We start from the raw sequence: 17,104 nt of genomic DNA, 5'->3' as shown, positions 1-17,104 counted from the left end.
CATAGACAGACTGTAAATTACATGAATTTCTTTAACACCCAGTATTTTATAAGAAGAGGTGTTTACTATACTGTACCACTAAATACCTCATGAATATTTAAATTACTGATTCACATTACTTTATCTTCTACAAGAAGAACACTTTGTTGTATTTCTTTTTTATAGTATTTTGTATATTTATTTTATTTAGTGTTTCTTTTTCTTGTAGTTGTATTCATAACACTAATTATAATTCTGCTTTCTAAGATTCTAGTACAAAATATAACTATGCAGTTTACAGTGATAATGATGACCCATAGCATTTTCTGAAGAAATACAAGTGAAAGTTACTCCATTCTAGCAGCTGGCTGTTGAATTTGAAAGTGGAAGTGACAGCTGTGAATGGATTTCTATAAGGTGTTAGAAGCTGTAGCTAGTTAGCAATGAACTGATTTAAAATGCTGTCTCCATCTGGACTTTATAATGTTGATCACACTAAATGTTTGTGGCAAAATCTTTGTGTAATTCACAAATAAGAAATAGAAATAGATGGAAATATTCTTTTTGCATAGGACTGTGGAGCTAGTTAGTCCATTAATTCTGAGGATGATGTAAAATATGAAATATAGTTTACTAATTTGTCATTTTAGGGTTTTGAATTAGAATGATCTTAAATACTAAATGTGTTTAGCTAATATATCCAGTAAAGTGGGCAGAGCAGCTGGGATCTTAGGGTGATATTTTTAGGGCGTTAGCGTTGTCGTAGTTCTTTCAGCATAATAAGTAATGTTGTTGCAACTTTCCTCATTGCAACTGACTAATCCTGCAAATGAGATGGTAGTGGGAGAAGTTTGAATGCAGTGCTTTCTGGCAGAAAAGGCTTCCAGACAGAAACACTTTAAGGCAGGAAGGCTTTCAAAGACCAGGTGAGGTAATACAAAGAGTGGAGCAGGTTGTGATGGATCCGGTGGGTAAAACGTGTTTCATCATTTGCACTGAAGATTGTTAAATATGATGTTTTAGGAACAACACCAACGTTGGGACATCAGATCCCACACTGTAGATAGAGACTTGAAAGGGCCATTTGCAATGTAACACAATGTAGGTAGCTGATAATGTGGTGATAAGCCACCCTCTTAACCTCTTATTGACTTCTGTTTATCTATTACAAAAGATAAGAACATAATTTTGTTCATTCAATAGTTTGGTTTTTGTGTTTCTGGTTTTAGAAATACTTAAAAAAGCCAAAGAAAAGTAATACTTTAATGAAAGAAGATTTGTTTTAGTTTAAAACCATGACTGTAACTTTATCACACTGGATCTTATCTGATGTGCTACTTTTCCACAGGTGGAATAGCTGCAAACAGAACAAACAGGCAGCTAATAACCGTGGAGCTACAAACAACCAGATGGTGACGCCGGAAGGAGAGAAGTTGCACAGTGACAGCGGGATCTCAGTGGACAGTCAGAGTCTGCAGGAGCAGCAGCAGCAGCAGCAACAGCAGGCCCAGGCTGAAGTCCAGCCTCAGCCTTCGCACTCTCATACACAGGAACAGATAGGTAAGCTCAAACCCTAATCCCAGCTTTTCAGTCTTTCCGTGTGATAAAGGGGTATTTAAATATCCAAAATGCTTCATCTTTCATCTTTCTGTCCTCTCTTGCTTATTGCAAATCAATTTCCCAGTTCCATGAAAGCATAAAGTGGAAATTGCGTGACCGTGTTCTAATAAAATGATAAGCCTGATGGGAGCTAAGGTGCTTCACTCCATGAAAACCTGGCCTCTCATCACAGAAACTTAGACTCATCCCAGACTGAATACATTTTTCCTTCACGTGGTATTACTTTCGGTGCCAAGGAAAGTCTACCTCGATTAAATCAAGATATTCTACTGAGATTTTATCAATGTGTGTAGTGGTGTTTTTTGAGCATTGTGCAAGCTTTTCTCTCAGAGGGAAGACACATTTCTGCGGGATTGAGATCAAAAGCAGTATATCACCTAATAGCAGGACTAAAATCTACATTTAGCTGCCAAAGGCAGGTAGGTGAGGCCAAGTCTTACAGGTATTCACGATGCATTAGACTCAAGGAATGCACAGACTACGGCTCTGTAGGAAACCTGCCGTCAAAACAAGGTGAAAAATTTCAGTGTTGACAGAATTTTGACACAGATTCCATCTCAGTCAGTACATTGGAGGAATGTATAGACTGGGTATGTAACTGTATATGTATGATCTGTATTTGCCTTTACCACTACTCCTCCATATATTTGTCTCTGGGGACTTGGGAAGTGTTTCTGGTGTAGGTCTTTAGGACAGATTGTGCAATGCAGACATGAAAGCCAGACAACATCTAAAAGGTTTGTTTGGAAGATGAACTCAATAAATGATGTCTGGCTTAGAATCAACATTATGCACTTTACTAATCTATTATAAAGCAATTTACCATGTCCTTAATTTACTTCTTGTAATGCAGTGCATTAAGATGGAGAAACGCAGAGATGAACTTTTTTTGTGTGTGTGTTTTTGTTTGTCTGAGATATCTGCCATTACTGTTAATGTAGATATATTAAGATAACTCCGAGTATACATTTTTTTTCTAGTGCTTTGCCATTTTTGTCTGCAAGCCAGAATTTCTGTGCTTCCTACTAAAGGCATAAATATTGTTAAAAAGTCTTGTTTTTTTTTTTTAAATAAAGAGCTGTGACATTTTCAAAATTAGCTGGGAACTTTAGATTGTAGGGAATGTTACTGGATCAGGAGAAATCTGTGCATTTTGGGGACTAACTTGCAGATTTATATACGTTAAAGCAGCCATCACTTGGTAGCAGCAAGTGATGTTAAAGCAGCATGAATGTGTATGTTAAAATGTGTTTTTGATTGTTGGAAACAGCAGTACTTTTTAGCAAATTCACTATCAAGCTTTGCATGTAAAGACAATGTTTTACAGGATCAATATGTTAGAGGGATTTGATCACAATTGATAAACCCCCCCCAAAATGCCGGTATCATCCCTTAACCAGTACAAGAAATATAAATGCAAACATTGAATTATTACTATATTTGAGCCCAGTTATCTCAAATTATACCAGTCTTTTATGACCATCTAATTCTCCTTTTAAATCAATATAAGATCAGGTGATTTCATTCGCTGCATAGCACTGAATATATAAACGGCTCGGTGAGAATTGTCACTGAATGTCTGGAAAAAAAGAGCCTTGGAGGATAAAAGTAAGTGCTCCAGGAATGTGAAGTGGCCTCTGCACAACACTGAGCCATCCATCATCCTTCAATTCTCAAATAGCACTTACAAAATGAAACCAGCTTTTTTATTTGATTTATACATATAAGACTGAGTTTTTTCCTCTACTGAAGAGGTCTTAAGTTCACTTGTGATCTTGTTTTCAGTTGTTCTCGCTTGTCCTGTTTTTTCTCAGGGTTTTATTTTTCCCTTCCAAAGCATATTGTGTAAAGATTAAGAAATTGTTATAATAAGGATAATAGTATGCGAAGACAAACAACTGACAAATCCTTGCTTCTACAATCTGCACCACTGTGTCTGGTCTAGGATACCCATTACATTCTAATGAGGCCTGGAAAAAGCTCATTTTGTTCTTGTGTTTTGTTTGAGTACCTCTTTTCATTCTTCCACTCAACAAATGTGAAGCCCGCTGTATGTCGAAGAAAAGAAAGGAATTTCTTTTGGAGGCAAAGTTTGGCATTGGTTCATTGAGAGGATGACTGCCTGCTTAACACTGTCACCTCTTTAACGGACTGGCTCATTAGCAGGTGTTACGAGATGGGATCCAGGCCTGGGCTCCAAATCTGATGTAGTATCAGTGTTTAGCACGTGCTAATTGGCATTACCACCGTCTGTCGGTGCGGAAGCCATTAAAAAGGCAGCAAATGTGCTTGTGCAGGGGGTTGTGTGCTCTTACACAACCAACTGGGACTGTAAAAAAAAGCAAAGGGGTGAGAATATGCGCCATAAATCCATGATAATCGCAGGGGGTTTCCTGTTTCCACTGAACCATATTTAACTGGTAGCTAAAGTAATGGGAACAGCTTCAGTCAAAACAAGTCAAAGAGGCTTTTAAAACCAGAAACCGAGCACTGAAAATGTCCCCTCGCTTTGACTGACACACTCAATGAGGGTATTCCCTGCATGATTCACTGGTGAGGGGTGAGACCTCCAAGATGAAGGGTCCTCAGCCTCATTTCTGTCTGCTCATCTGAATTGAAAAGAACCATCTCATCTGTGCAGCGCCCCTCCCTGAACTCTCCCTCGCTTACTGCCTGCTTCCCCCTATGAATTGTGCAGAGTGTATGTGTTTAAAATTTAAACGAGACCTCATTGCCCAACAAACTGAGTCAAAGCAGGTGTCAGTCAAATTTTTTTTTAAAGGATTGTCAGAGTCATTGGAAAAAACAAAAGACCTGATGATGAAAGGGTAGAAATTTGATGTTAGAGCTTCAAAACTGACCTAAAATAACACTGTAGCAAATGTACAGTCCCAGATTTATGCTGCTTAATCTTCCTATGAAAGCCACTGACAGAAGGTTTGCTGAAAACGCAGAGGGACGACAGTCTTTATTGCATCACTACAGTCCACCTCCATCATGGGGTTTACATGTGGGATTGCGTTTGAGAGCCCACGGTACCTGCAGAATCTCAGCAGTACGTTCTTTACTCTGTAACATTATACAGCTGAAAGTTACAGTAATAATGCAGCTGAGTCATCTTACAAATCACTAATGCAATTTCTGCAGTACAAGAGGGATGACTCATAACTGGTTGTCATCCTCCCACATTAGCAAGTTTGCAAAAACTTCTCTGGGTGGAAGTATTCTCACTGCTGTTGTTATCTGAATAATGAGCATAGAAGTAGGCAGCAGACACCCCGCGTGAAATAAGTATGTATTCGGTGCACAGTAGAGCTGCAATGAGTCGACTAACTGATTAAATTATTCTAAACTACTTTAATAATTGGTTAAGTGGTTTGATTACCCTGAAGATGTTGGTTTAACAAATCAACACACTTGATGGTATCAACAAGGATTTAGGCTGTTTTTTCCCCCAAAGCCAGAGTCTTATTATTTCATCTGTTTTTGTCAAATCCACAATCAAGGAGCAATTAGGTCTCGGAAATATGTTCACAACTAAACTAAATATTCACCCTCTAATGTCCCGATTAATATTCAGCTTCCCTTTATCACCAGGATGTAGAAGCAAATTTCTGAAGTGCTGGGAACCTGGTGACTAGTTTTTTGAATTAGCCTCTGGGGACAACCACCAGCTGGGGCTTCCAGTGTAGAGAACAGGCATCTGGTGCAAGACTTGCTGCTCTGTAAACCAGTGATTCTTTACAAAGTCAGATACATTAAAAAAAAAAACAACTATAAAAATCTAAATTATGATCAGAGCCTATCTTAAGGTTCAAGGTTGTATTTTGGCAAATGAGTTCACTCTATTGCTCCCACCATGGGCTGTTGTTGGCATTGAAGCAAAGCATCAAACTTGATTGGTAAGTAGAACTCACACTGTAAATGCACAATTGGGTACAAATATCTTGCCCCATGACACAAGTGCATAAGCAGATATTTGATTAAAAAAAAAAAGACTATGGAGATTCATCAGCTTGGTACATGCTATCACAAATGCCTGATGACAAATAAAAATACAAAAAAGAGGGACCAGGCAAATTTAGCAAATAGGTTTATAATTTAGGAAGAAAAGACTTTGTTCATGCAGGGTTTAGTTAATCAAGTAAACACAAAAATATGTAGTATCCTTTCAAAATGGATTTAAATGGAATAAAATGAGTTCCGAAATGAATATAAGTAGTGCTATTTGATAGTAAACTATCAAAAGAAAAACAGATATATATGTGAACATAGTAAAACACTGACTCTTAAACTTTTCCTTTGAGTTCTTGTGACAATCATGAAACCACAAATCACAATCACAATTGGCAAATTTCAAAGCTTAACAGTGGCTTTGGATCCAATCAGGATTCCCTGAATGTTCTGACTGGAAAAAAAGAAAGAGTCAGTAACAAGGCTTCGCTCTGATGGGGAGTTCACGTTTCAGAGTAGACCTGATTGAACTGGTTCAGTGAAAGACAGCTTGTATTGATTCTCGGAATGAGGTCGGACTTTATAAAACAGCCATGTGGCTATTATTATCAATGCTGCCTCTGAAATGAAGTGCATTGCCAGTTCAGAAACAGTCGGACTGAAGCAGAAGTGCAGGTGCAAGCCACTGTGTGTCTGTGTGCATGAACTTGTGCGTGATACAGATGGCTGGGCACTGGCCAGTGTCAGAGTCTTTCTGCTCTGTGTCACTGAGGACGCCTGTAGAGTGTCTGTTTAAGCAGAAGGAAGAGACGAGTGCTTTGGACTGCCGCTGGACATAATCAGAGTAGATGGAGAAAGGAAGCAGAAAAACTGGGTGTAGCGATCTTAGTGCTCTTAGTGCAGTATGATGTTTGGAAAAGGATTTTGTAGGAGGAGAGTGACACTATAGGTAGTCCCTTCTTCAAACTGTGTTGTACTGTAGTTCACTTTCACAAGGATGCATTGATAAGACACAGACTTTGGGGTTCTCTCAGAATTATGTCTTCATTCCCAAGGTGTTTCCATGGTTTCCCTCAATCAGCTTTGTTTCCCATCCTCATGGAGCTAATGATCCAGTTTAACAAGCTTGAATGAGTGGATGACACCATAGGGCCCTCTTCAGGGTAGAGTGTGATTATCCAGAGTTTTAGAGGTTTTACATGACTTATAGTAAGTAGTTAATTTTTTGGTGAATGGATAGCTATAACATTCGGGTGATTTAACTAGAAACATTTCCTCGTGATTAAGAAACTTTTTGAAGAAGATAGAACAAGGATCTTTTCAGTGCGAGACACAAGAAACAGTGTTGGTATGAGTGAAATTTCAAGATAATAAAAGAAGAGCTCTACAACTTAAAAAAAACCCCACCAGTGTCTTCTTTTCACAGCCTGACATATATCTTATCTTTTTCTGCAGTGGTTAGGGTGGATGGGGGTCCCCAGCCTGACTCGCCTCCCCCTGAAGTCTGAGGAGACGGAGGCCCAAGACAAGGAGAAGACAGTGGGGACTTAAACAGTGGACCAAAAGGAAGACAGGCGGCCACAGAATGTAAAAACTAACTCTGATTTATATCTGAAGCTGCCACAGAGCGACATTTCGACTGATAAGGACCTCCCACCACCTTTGGGCCACACGCTGACTCTTCCTCCATGCACATACAGTGTGCCTGGACACAATCTCTTTGGCAATATCAACCAAAATCTGAACCTGTGTTACACAGATAGGTAGATATTTGCCAGTGCATCTTGTATTACCTGACTATTCCAGTATGATATGACATAATTCTCACTAGCTGCCAGTTTAGAACCTCCTATCCATCTCAAAGCTTTTCATTTACCTTTAAATTTTATGATCACTTGCAATGAAACATCTATGCCTGATAGGTAAATAGGTAGAAAGACACTTCATTATATTCCCTCTTTTTTCACGAGCATCGAAGAGACAAAGGGAGCTTGTCCGTCTCACATCTTGCTCTGTGGCGTCCCACTCTTGGATAATCCTCTGCCTCTCTCCACGAGATTCACTCTATTAGACCCCCACTGTCATCAGCGATACGAAAAGCAACAGGGGAGCCGTGAGTCACTCCCAACTTCTTCTGAAATTTCTTTCTCTTGTATCATTTAACCACAGATGCGTTTCATGTCATGTTGTCTTATAAAAAGTCTGCGTCATTGTTTGAGATTGGCTACGCCGACTGATGCGAGTGAGTCATATTTGGAAAAAGAGGTTAACTGTTTTGTTTTTTTTTGCCTCAGTGAGATGCTTCTTCCTGATTTTCTCTCACAAACTAACCTCCGTTACAGCACCTAAAAAGGATTGGGTTTCGGTAATTTCACGCTTTTAATTCAACATACGCAAATGTATATCTTCTGTTTATGGTGTGGTACTTTAATTTTGTGGCTTGAGCTACATGGCTGATTCAGCAGTGGTCCTCCACACTCCTCCGTGGAGCCTGGATGTGCAACGTGAGGGGGGACGTCTCTGCATTGTGGAGCTCTGCTGACTCATTGCAATGAGTTAACTTGCCTGATGGGAAGGGGAAGCCGTCTAATGAGCAACAAACTACGTCATCAGTGCTCATTAAGCTGATGTTTAAATGAATCTGGGACACAAAATCAGCAACAAGGAATCCCATCTATAACAATTTACGCTTACTGAGTGGAAAATTGGGACAACCCTCAGAGGCACACTTTCATTTCATAATCTGCACAAGCAACTACATCTTCACATTCTCACTCTTGCAGTCTTTCATGCAGCTTTGTCTGAGTCTGATAAACAGTGTGGAGGTGCTAATGCTTTGCCACTGGCACTCACATCAACACGGGACCCATTAGAGAGACATCCTGACAGGCAGGTAGTAATTACCTCAGGGTTTCAGCTTCATTTACCCTCTGCTCCACTCTCATTGGGATTAATGCTGTGGACAACAGAGGGGTGACTACGCCCTCGCTGAAGCCTCAACGCCACATTACAAATCCTTTATCCCACTCTGAGGCTGCTGACATTTACTACATTGGCTGGTGATATAAAAGCACTTAGTCCAGGCTCACATCTAAAGCTGGGTGACACCTTTTATCATGGAGGACCACTTTTATGCTGCCCCCCTCCTGTTGCCTAACGTAGCTGTAAAAGCAATTGACATAGATACCTTGCAAAAGATTGTAGCTGAGCTCACCTGCATTGCTTTAGCATTCATTCCTTCAGGGGCACGTATCTTCTCAGGGTCCCTCTTAATGTGGTGTGGATAAAATGATAAAGAGATCTTCAGAAAATTAGTGTGAATCATCTGTAAGTTGTGTAATAGAACTGCTAAGTAGACAAGTAAAGTAGAAGTTAGAAAGACACGGGTTGATATAGATTCAGGATCTAGAAACAGAATCATTTAAAAGAGTAGTTTGATTGCTTTTTTCACGAATATTTTGATGAGAAGATTGTTGCTAATGTCAGATCTGAACATTCAATATGATGCTCTCTGAGGCCGGTTAGCTTAGCTTAGAATGAATACTATAAAACGGGGGAAATGGTTGGCTCTGGCCAAAGGTACAAAATTCACCTACCTGTACCAAGTTCCCTAATAAACACATCACTTCTCCTAGCTTCATACGAAACCTCACATGTAAGAGATGACACATGGCTTTTAAACGGGGATTATTTGTTATACCATTATCTATGGACAAGTGGATGTGTTTACTTGTTAGCAGAACTTGTCGAATTTAATGACCACCAGATAGGAAATGTCACACAGTGAGAAGAAGACAGAGAAAGTGAGTCATTATATCCCGCATGCATCAATCACCTGGTCACCAACAGCTCAAGACAATTAAACTTTCTCTTCACTTGTGATTCATGAATCACTGCAGCATAATGAATGGAAGCAAATAAAACTCTGCTGTCCTTTGCTCACACCTCCTCAGCTGATGCGGTGCAGACATGTGACCACACACACATACAGACACTGTATGATTCACTCCTCTATTGTAAGAGCCGGTATGAGTCATCCCGATCCTAGCTCTGGCAGTGACATTAAAGCAGACTCTGCTACAGTATGAGCGACCAGAGTGTTGACTTAACAGGAAAGTAAAAAAAAGCCCTACTCCACGACTGCATCCCCCTGAGGCCCAATCAGCCCTCCAGCAGTGAACTCATATACCATGAACTGACTTATTCTGTGTTACTCTAACAGCTTGTAAAGTGAGACACACTGTAGGAATCTACAACCTGAATATAAACAGAAATATATGCAAGACCAATTCAAGGATAAGGTTTGAGTAGCCCTAAGTTTTTGTTGTAAATTGATTTTTCTTTTTTGTCTTTACATTTTCCTGTTTGTTTGTATGAATGAACAATATCACACTTTTGGAATCCGTATTTTTTCTAACTGATGTTATTTTGTAGCACTTATTAGACATAATATGAATGCACTCAAAGAGTGTACCACAGTTCAAGTGCCTGTGTACAGTGTCCAGTATCTTTGAGTTCAGATGTATGGCTAGTTTTCTTTTGCAGTTTTCCACTTATTTTGTGTTTTTTGTGTATTTTTAAAAATATTTTCAGAGCTAATGAAGGTTTCTAGCAAATCGAAGTCAGCACTATAGATGAACCTTGGAGACGCAAGCAAACTGTATAAACTTGGCACCAGTATAAAGAGACTTACAGTACAAATAGGTTGCCAGTGAACACATACTATATGTTAACATGCTATAAATACTGGCGACTAACAGGGTCATGTAGCATTGCATAAACATGCCACCCAGGACTTCTACTCTTAAGCTCACACATACTATTTGTCAATAGAAATCAGCTCTACGGTACTGATTTTTTGCATGTACAGTAAGTTTTATCACGTACCTCCATCACAGAGGCAACAAGATATGTAATCTACAGTAACATGAAGTCTATGGGGAGGTTCACTGTGATACTCTGTGATATTATTACTTGATACAGATAGATCAGGACCTGGTCCCAGTAAAGCTGAATGTCATCTGCAGTAACCTACTAATGTAAAATGCATTATGTAAATGTGAATTTCTTAGCGTTGATACAAGACAGAAAAATACCCTAGAAAATGTATAAAAACAAAAATATGTGCAAGTGTAATGGACATCCATATAAAATAAACAGATGTCATTGCATTATTTGTCTACTCTGTCTTTGTAGCTACACTGAGATTGATTATATTCACACGAATTGATAAATATGGTGTTAATATTATTGGGTAAAGGAAGAGCTTGAGATCTTGGCAAACCTGCTTGCTAAAAAGCGATCTGTTTTGCAAATATGAAACCTGTGCCAGCTGTTGATTAGCTTAGAGTAGCTCAAAGAATACAAGGAAGAAAACTAATAAAGCTTCTGTGATTAAGCATTAAGATATTAAAATAAAATGAACAATTGCCACATTTAATTTCAGTGTAATAACTTTTTGTCATCACCTTAAAAACATGAAAAATTACACAACAGTTGTAGATGGGTGAAAGTATAGACTTAATAATCCGGTTTGGCATATATTATTGCCTGCTTGCAAATGCTTTTATTGTCTGGTAGAACGCTGCGTCTTAATAGTTTATGAATTGCAGATCATTTCAGGCTCGGAGATATTTTTAGGCTGTTTTCGTTGTACATTTCCATTTCCAGTGACGTTTGAATCGGTAGACTTTGAGGTCCACCCCCCAAAAACCTGCAGCTTGCAGGTTTTTAATAAACTTGAAGCAGTTCATTAAGGATTTATGCTAATGAATCCACTCTCTGAAATCATCCTTCAGTTTAAGTTTCATAACTGACTGCATGACATGTACATCATTTACTTTAATATCCTGAAATGATTTCCTCTTTCCTTTGCTCATTTAAAACGTTTTTTTTTATGCATGGCTTGTATTTTCTTGGTTTCATATCAAAATCCGTGAAAACCAGGAGTACGTGGAATAGCAGTGTAGTGGTTAGCACTGTTCCTTGATGGCAAGAAGGTTTTGAGCTGGAAGCTCGATGCTAGGTTGGGGTACTTCTGTGTGAAGTTTAGATGTGTCTATGTGGGTTTCCATCCCCCCACAGTCCAAACTTGCTGGTTAGATTAATAAAGGGTTAAAAAAAATCACTTAAACTGCATATTATAATGTGCTGCATGAATGTATGTGATTTGTAGCCCAAGGGACTTATTGAGCTAAGTAAGACTAGAAGAGCAGTACAGTATAAATGTTCGTATATTTTCAGTCCATACAACATCATGCTGTAATCGATTAAATTTAGAAGCACTCGTAGACTGATTTGTTAGCTGCAGACACAGCCAGGCCAGCTACTGTATACTTGTGGTCAGCATGAGGAGAAAGCACAATTGTGGTCAGAAGTTTACAAACAGTCATCATGGGCATGACCGTCATGGTAATTTGGGGCTTTTAATGATTTCTTTGAACTGTTCTTTGTCAGAGGGTAATGATTTTAGAGGAGACATATTTAATTTAAAATCCAATAAGAACCGGATGCACAAGTTTAAATTTATTTAGAGTTTTCTCTAATTCACAAGGGGGTCAAAAGTTTGCTGGCATGAAAAGAGTACTCAGGACCAATACTCAGACCAATGGGTCCAAAGAACTCAGTGCAGAAGGAGAATTGTAGATTTATATAAGCTGGGAAGACTTTTTAAACAACTGAAGATTCCAATTTCATAAATTCAAACAATGTTAAGTATTTGCATGTGTCTTTGCAAGTATTTGCTAAAGCAGGGGTAGGCAACTCCAGGCCTCGAGTGCCGGTGTCCTGGAGGTTTTAGATGTGTCCATGATCCATCAAAGCTGATTTAAAAGCTAAATGACTCCTCAGCATTTTTTTTTTTTTTTTTTTGTGTCCCGTTTGGATCTTTAGCCATCAGAATTGTTGTCTTAAGGCCAAGAAAGATGCCAAGCGGATTTATTTTACCAAGTGGATCATCATGGCCTTGCCATATTGGTCCATTTGATTGACCTTTATTATAATTATGAATTTATTTTATTTTCGGTTGCTACAAACGGGACAGACATGAATGGGGGATAGGACAGGGAGAAAGAATGAAAGAAAGAGAGGGAGAGAAAGAAAACCAAAGGGGAGAAGAGACGGTGAGAAGGGGGGGAAGAAAGAAAAAACAAAACAAAAAAAAAACAAACAAAACAAAACACCTGGATCACCTGTATGGAGAAAAAAAACAGAAGAGAAAGCAAACAACAAAGAGCAACATAATAAAAAAAAAAAACAGCACCATCACAATAAACTAGCTAGCAGTAGATAACAGTAGATACTAAATAATAAACGATATTGTGCAGCACGCAAGATAGACAGCGCACAATGTGCTTTGAGGCAGCAGCCAAGAAAGGTGTAGTCCGCGTCTGTGAACACCCGTGTGTACACCTGTGTGCATACCTGTGTGGATCAGCATGCTTGTATTCCAAAGGTTTCTCCATGTAAAGATCTGCTAGGGAGTGTGGGGAGCCATAGCCCCGTCCACCAGGGTATGAAGCAGGTATGGAGGAGATCCAGGCCCCAGATATCCAGAGGCCCCAGAGTACAAGGACCCGAGGAGGACCACCAAAGGGGGGGAACCGTGCCACCCTCCTGGGAAGAGCTGGGTAGAGCCCCAAACGAGAGGTCACCCCGCAGCTACGGAGCAGAGGCCAGAGGGGGTTGCAGTGGCGTGCCCGCGGGCTCTGCCGGCAGCCAGCTGTGCCAGAGAGGACCGAGCTTCAGGCCCAGAGGCCAGAGGCCTGAGGGCATCCCACCCCCCGGAAGGAGCCCAGCCGGGCCACAGGCGCCCGGCCCCGCCAATCGGCCACCAGGAGTGAGCCGGTACATACATGAGCGCCCAGCCCCAGACGACAAGGACCACCAACACACCAACGTCTGAGGGCATCAGCCACCGGCAGGGAGTGTGGTGAGGGGAGATAGGCCTTTCTTGAAGTTCTCCAGAGGCCTGGTAATGAACTAATCATTTGATTCAGGTGTGTTAACCCAGGGTGCGATCTAAAACCTGCAGGACACCGGCACTCAAGGCCTGGAGTTGCCTACCCCTGTGCTAAAGCCTGGAAGAAGACCCAACTGTCATGCTCAGATGGGAGGAAATCAGTTAGGATGTTCTGGACCAAGCCAGGAGCCACGGAGACTCAAAGCTCTCGTGAACTGGAAACTGCTGGAGCACCAGCATCACTGTCCACAGTGAAGCCAAGAGGGTGCCAACCAAGAGAGAAGCCCCACCTACAAAATCGACACCTTTAATGCAGCTGCCCATATGGACAGGGCAAGTGCCATCTGGAGAAATCATTTATGGTCAGACGACACAAAGATTGAACTGTCTGGGCAGAATGACAAGAGGTCTGTTTTGAGGAATAAAGGGGAGGCTTTCAAACCTACAGTATGAATATTTAACCACCATGACAAACATGGTGATGGTCATTGATTCTCGTACTTTGCACAAAGTGGAAAGAATAATGAAGAAGGACTCAAATCAACTGCCAGGTGGCTGAAACTTGGACACGATTGAACACTCCAGCAGGACAGTGATCCCAAACAAATATCAAAACATGTAGTTTCTGGAAGGACCTTCCCAATAAAAGTTTAAAGAAATCATTAAAAGCCCCAAATTACCAGGGAATGAGTATATACAAACTTCTGACAACATCTGTATTTCTTCTTCATGCTAAGCTAAGCTAATAGGCAGCTTGATTGATTCCATTTTACAAACATGACAATGATGCTGATCTTGGTGGGGTAATTTAAAGATTTCAATCAATTTCTTTCAGCAGTTGAAAGTAGGCTGGATACATGTATGACACATACTCTAAAGAGGGTGGGAAAAATCTCAGCAAGCTTTTTGTCATTGGGAAAATCATAAAAGATTATTTAAAATATTTCCAAAACGGAACACACAGGTGTCATAATCTCACAGAGCTATCAACATTTTAACATTTCCCACCCTCCTAGTTTTGATGATAGGCAATTTTTGTTGTTTTTTTCCCCCCTTTTCAAAAACACCCAAAAGCATTGTGAAAATGACCTCAAGCAAATGAAAATAAAATGTTTAAACCAGAAAGAATGGCGTGCTGGACTCACAGCCAAACCACAGTTTAAAACAAGACCATATGTGAAGGTCTACTGGACCCAGAGTGCGGTTCTCTACAGTCTTATCACCACTTAAACGTTTTGGATTCCAGATGGAATTTTTGTTCCTGCTACGTGTCAGAGACTAATCCTCAGCGATAAATCCTTCATCAACAACGAAATGACATAATAGCAAGAAAATGATCAAGAACAGTACTAACGTCTGTTCTGGTTCAATTTTTGTGAAATAGCACAACAGTTAAAAAAAAATGAACTAAAGGAATACAACAGGAAAGTGATGAAATGTTTTTGTACAGCTCCCCCCTTCACTAGTTTCTACTGAATGCAACAAAGCAGAGCTAGATGGGGTTGACAGATAAATTTTAATTTGATCAGCAGGGAACATTTACATGGAAACACTAATCAACAGAAGTTTTTCCTTCTATCAAGATTAATCAGGACTCCAACTCAGCTGAAATGACAAAAAAGCCCATAAAGAGATGAAATGAAAGAGATATGCCAACTTGAAGCAAATGTGCGAACATGCTCGAGGCGATACAACTGAAACTTGTCTGTGTGACTAATTTAAAAAAGAAACAAGCACCTACAAGAAGAATGTCTCAGCTTGGCTCTCGTTTGTTGATGAATGCTTTATTTGTAAATTTAAATCAGCAGGTTATAGCTTTATTCATTCACATAGACACTTATTTATACACTTAGATAAATTCATCAGATTTTAACTAACAGGGCTTACACACTCCATCAGCACTTAATGGGCTAAAATGTGCATGGCTATTAATCATATCTGATGGATTCATGGCACAAAAACAGATGAGAAAGAAAAATTGATTTTTTTCTCAAAGAAACTGAAAAAAATATAATAATATAGTTATTTTAAATATCATGTATTAAAAATAGAAAAGTCCAGTCATAAGGAACATATATAAAACAGATCTTTGTCATTATCTAAAAGATTTAATGATGACCAAAGGCAAAAATTTAATGTGGGCATTTCAATAAATATGCAGCAAATTTCTTAATAAAGCCAAAAGACATGAGACTTTCTTAACGTCTGAAAATGTGGTTGTCTGAAACTTCGGGGAATTTCAGCCAAACCCTGATATTATGAGCCAGTTGCACTATTGGACTGACATGAGTGCAAAGTTGAGGTTCACTGTACTTTCACATGTTCTGCAGCAGGCAAGCATAAAAAGAACCAGTCACACCGATCATGTCAATACTTGGAATTAGGCGCTAAATAAATCCATCCTTTTGTGAGACTGTGAGTGTGTTTTGTAGAAGAAGAACCTGTAGCACAAAAAAGATTTTCAAAGCTTTTGGGCCAACATCAAACTTGTAAAGAGAACTTAATGAGATTTGACTGATGATTCGACTCATGAGGTGTTTAATGTTCAGGTGACCACTGAAATAAAAGTGTTATGACCCAGACTTGATTTTGTATTCTGTCTTATTGTTTTCCCTCCTCCCTGCCTGAGGAGTGGTGTTCATTTTGTTCTATGCTTTCAATTATGTAAGCTCTATGTGGCAGATGACCATAGGTTGGTGACCGGAGGTGCCAGCTTTAAATTAGGACCTGATACGACTGGATTAGCTCTGTCTGTTTCCAGACTCCACACCAGCCTATGCTGTGTGTCATTGTAGTGTCGTTGAAGCTAGAAGAGCTAGATTACCATCTGCTTACATGTTTAAAATGTAGTGCTGGTAGCTGTGAGGTTGTTTTAGCAACCTTCTCTAATGTTTATGTCTGGGAGTTTTTCTTTTTATCTCTATGGTGGAAGGTAAGATTTTTTTTCTCTTGTTTTGGTCGTGCCCACCATGGCGTGCTCTATCCAAAATATCTGGCTTGGACTACAAATTTCACCATGGAGCTAGTCCTTAATTGTGAGTAGGGGACAAGATGGCCATGTTTTTTGTTGCACTCTGATTTATGTTAAAAAGGATGTGAGAAATGTCTTGGCATTGTAAACCTTAAATTTACCACCTGGAGGAATTTCCAACATGGCTCCTGAGTGGTAAAATTTGCCTCTCACTTTGGACAGAGGACTGTGGTCTATACAGTGAGACACAGTCATGGCTGTGTTATGGATAAAGTGTCACTTAAAGAGGTTAACACATTTCGGTGGATATTTTTTTTCCTAAATATATTAACAGAGCATACAATGATGAAAATGGATGGATGGATAACGACAGAGATTCAATTTTATTCCATTTCACCTTCAGTTCTTGTTTTTCCTTTCTCATTTGAAAATGGCTCGACACTAGTGGCAACAATTGCCACTTCCTCTGAGAGAGAAAAAACACGATTCAAGCCAAAATGTGGCTTTCATGTTTTTTAAACATTGACTGCTACATGTCACACCTCTGACTCAGTTCCTCACTACAGCAGAGCAGGTTGGAGTGAAATCAAAATTCATCAAACACTGAAACACATCTGCTT

The 17,104-nt window shown here is 39.6% G+C and overlaps 1 protein-coding gene across 1 annotated transcript in view; it reads left to right on the top strand.

Annotated features, from left to right (window-relative positions):
* The window catches only part of ngfra (nerve growth factor receptor a (TNFR superfamily, member 16)), a 33,597-nt gene extending 17,502 nt beyond the window's left edge, over positions 1-16,095 (top strand). Inside the window, exons 5-6 of the mRNA XM_084925283.1 lie at positions 1,328-1,539; positions 7,009-16,095. Coding sequence (XP_084781409.1) covers positions 1,328-1,539; positions 7,009-7,061 — 265 coding nt within the window. The 3' untranslated portion in view covers positions 7,062-16,095. The remainder of the gene's footprint in view (positions 1-1,327; positions 1,540-7,008) is intronic.
* Positions 16,096-17,104: the final 1,009 nt, after the last annotated feature.

This window comes from Perissodus microlepis, chromosome 4 (genome assembly GCF_051167445.1).
Source record: "Perissodus microlepis isolate ML-2025 ecotype Zambia chromosome 4, ASM5116744v1, whole genome shotgun sequence".
Classification (NCBI taxonomy): domain Eukaryota; kingdom Metazoa; phylum Chordata; class Actinopteri; order Cichliformes; family Cichlidae; genus Perissodus; species Perissodus microlepis.
The sequence above is the reverse complement of the archived record's forward strand: the minus strand, read 5'-3'. Positions and strand labels throughout refer to the sequence as shown.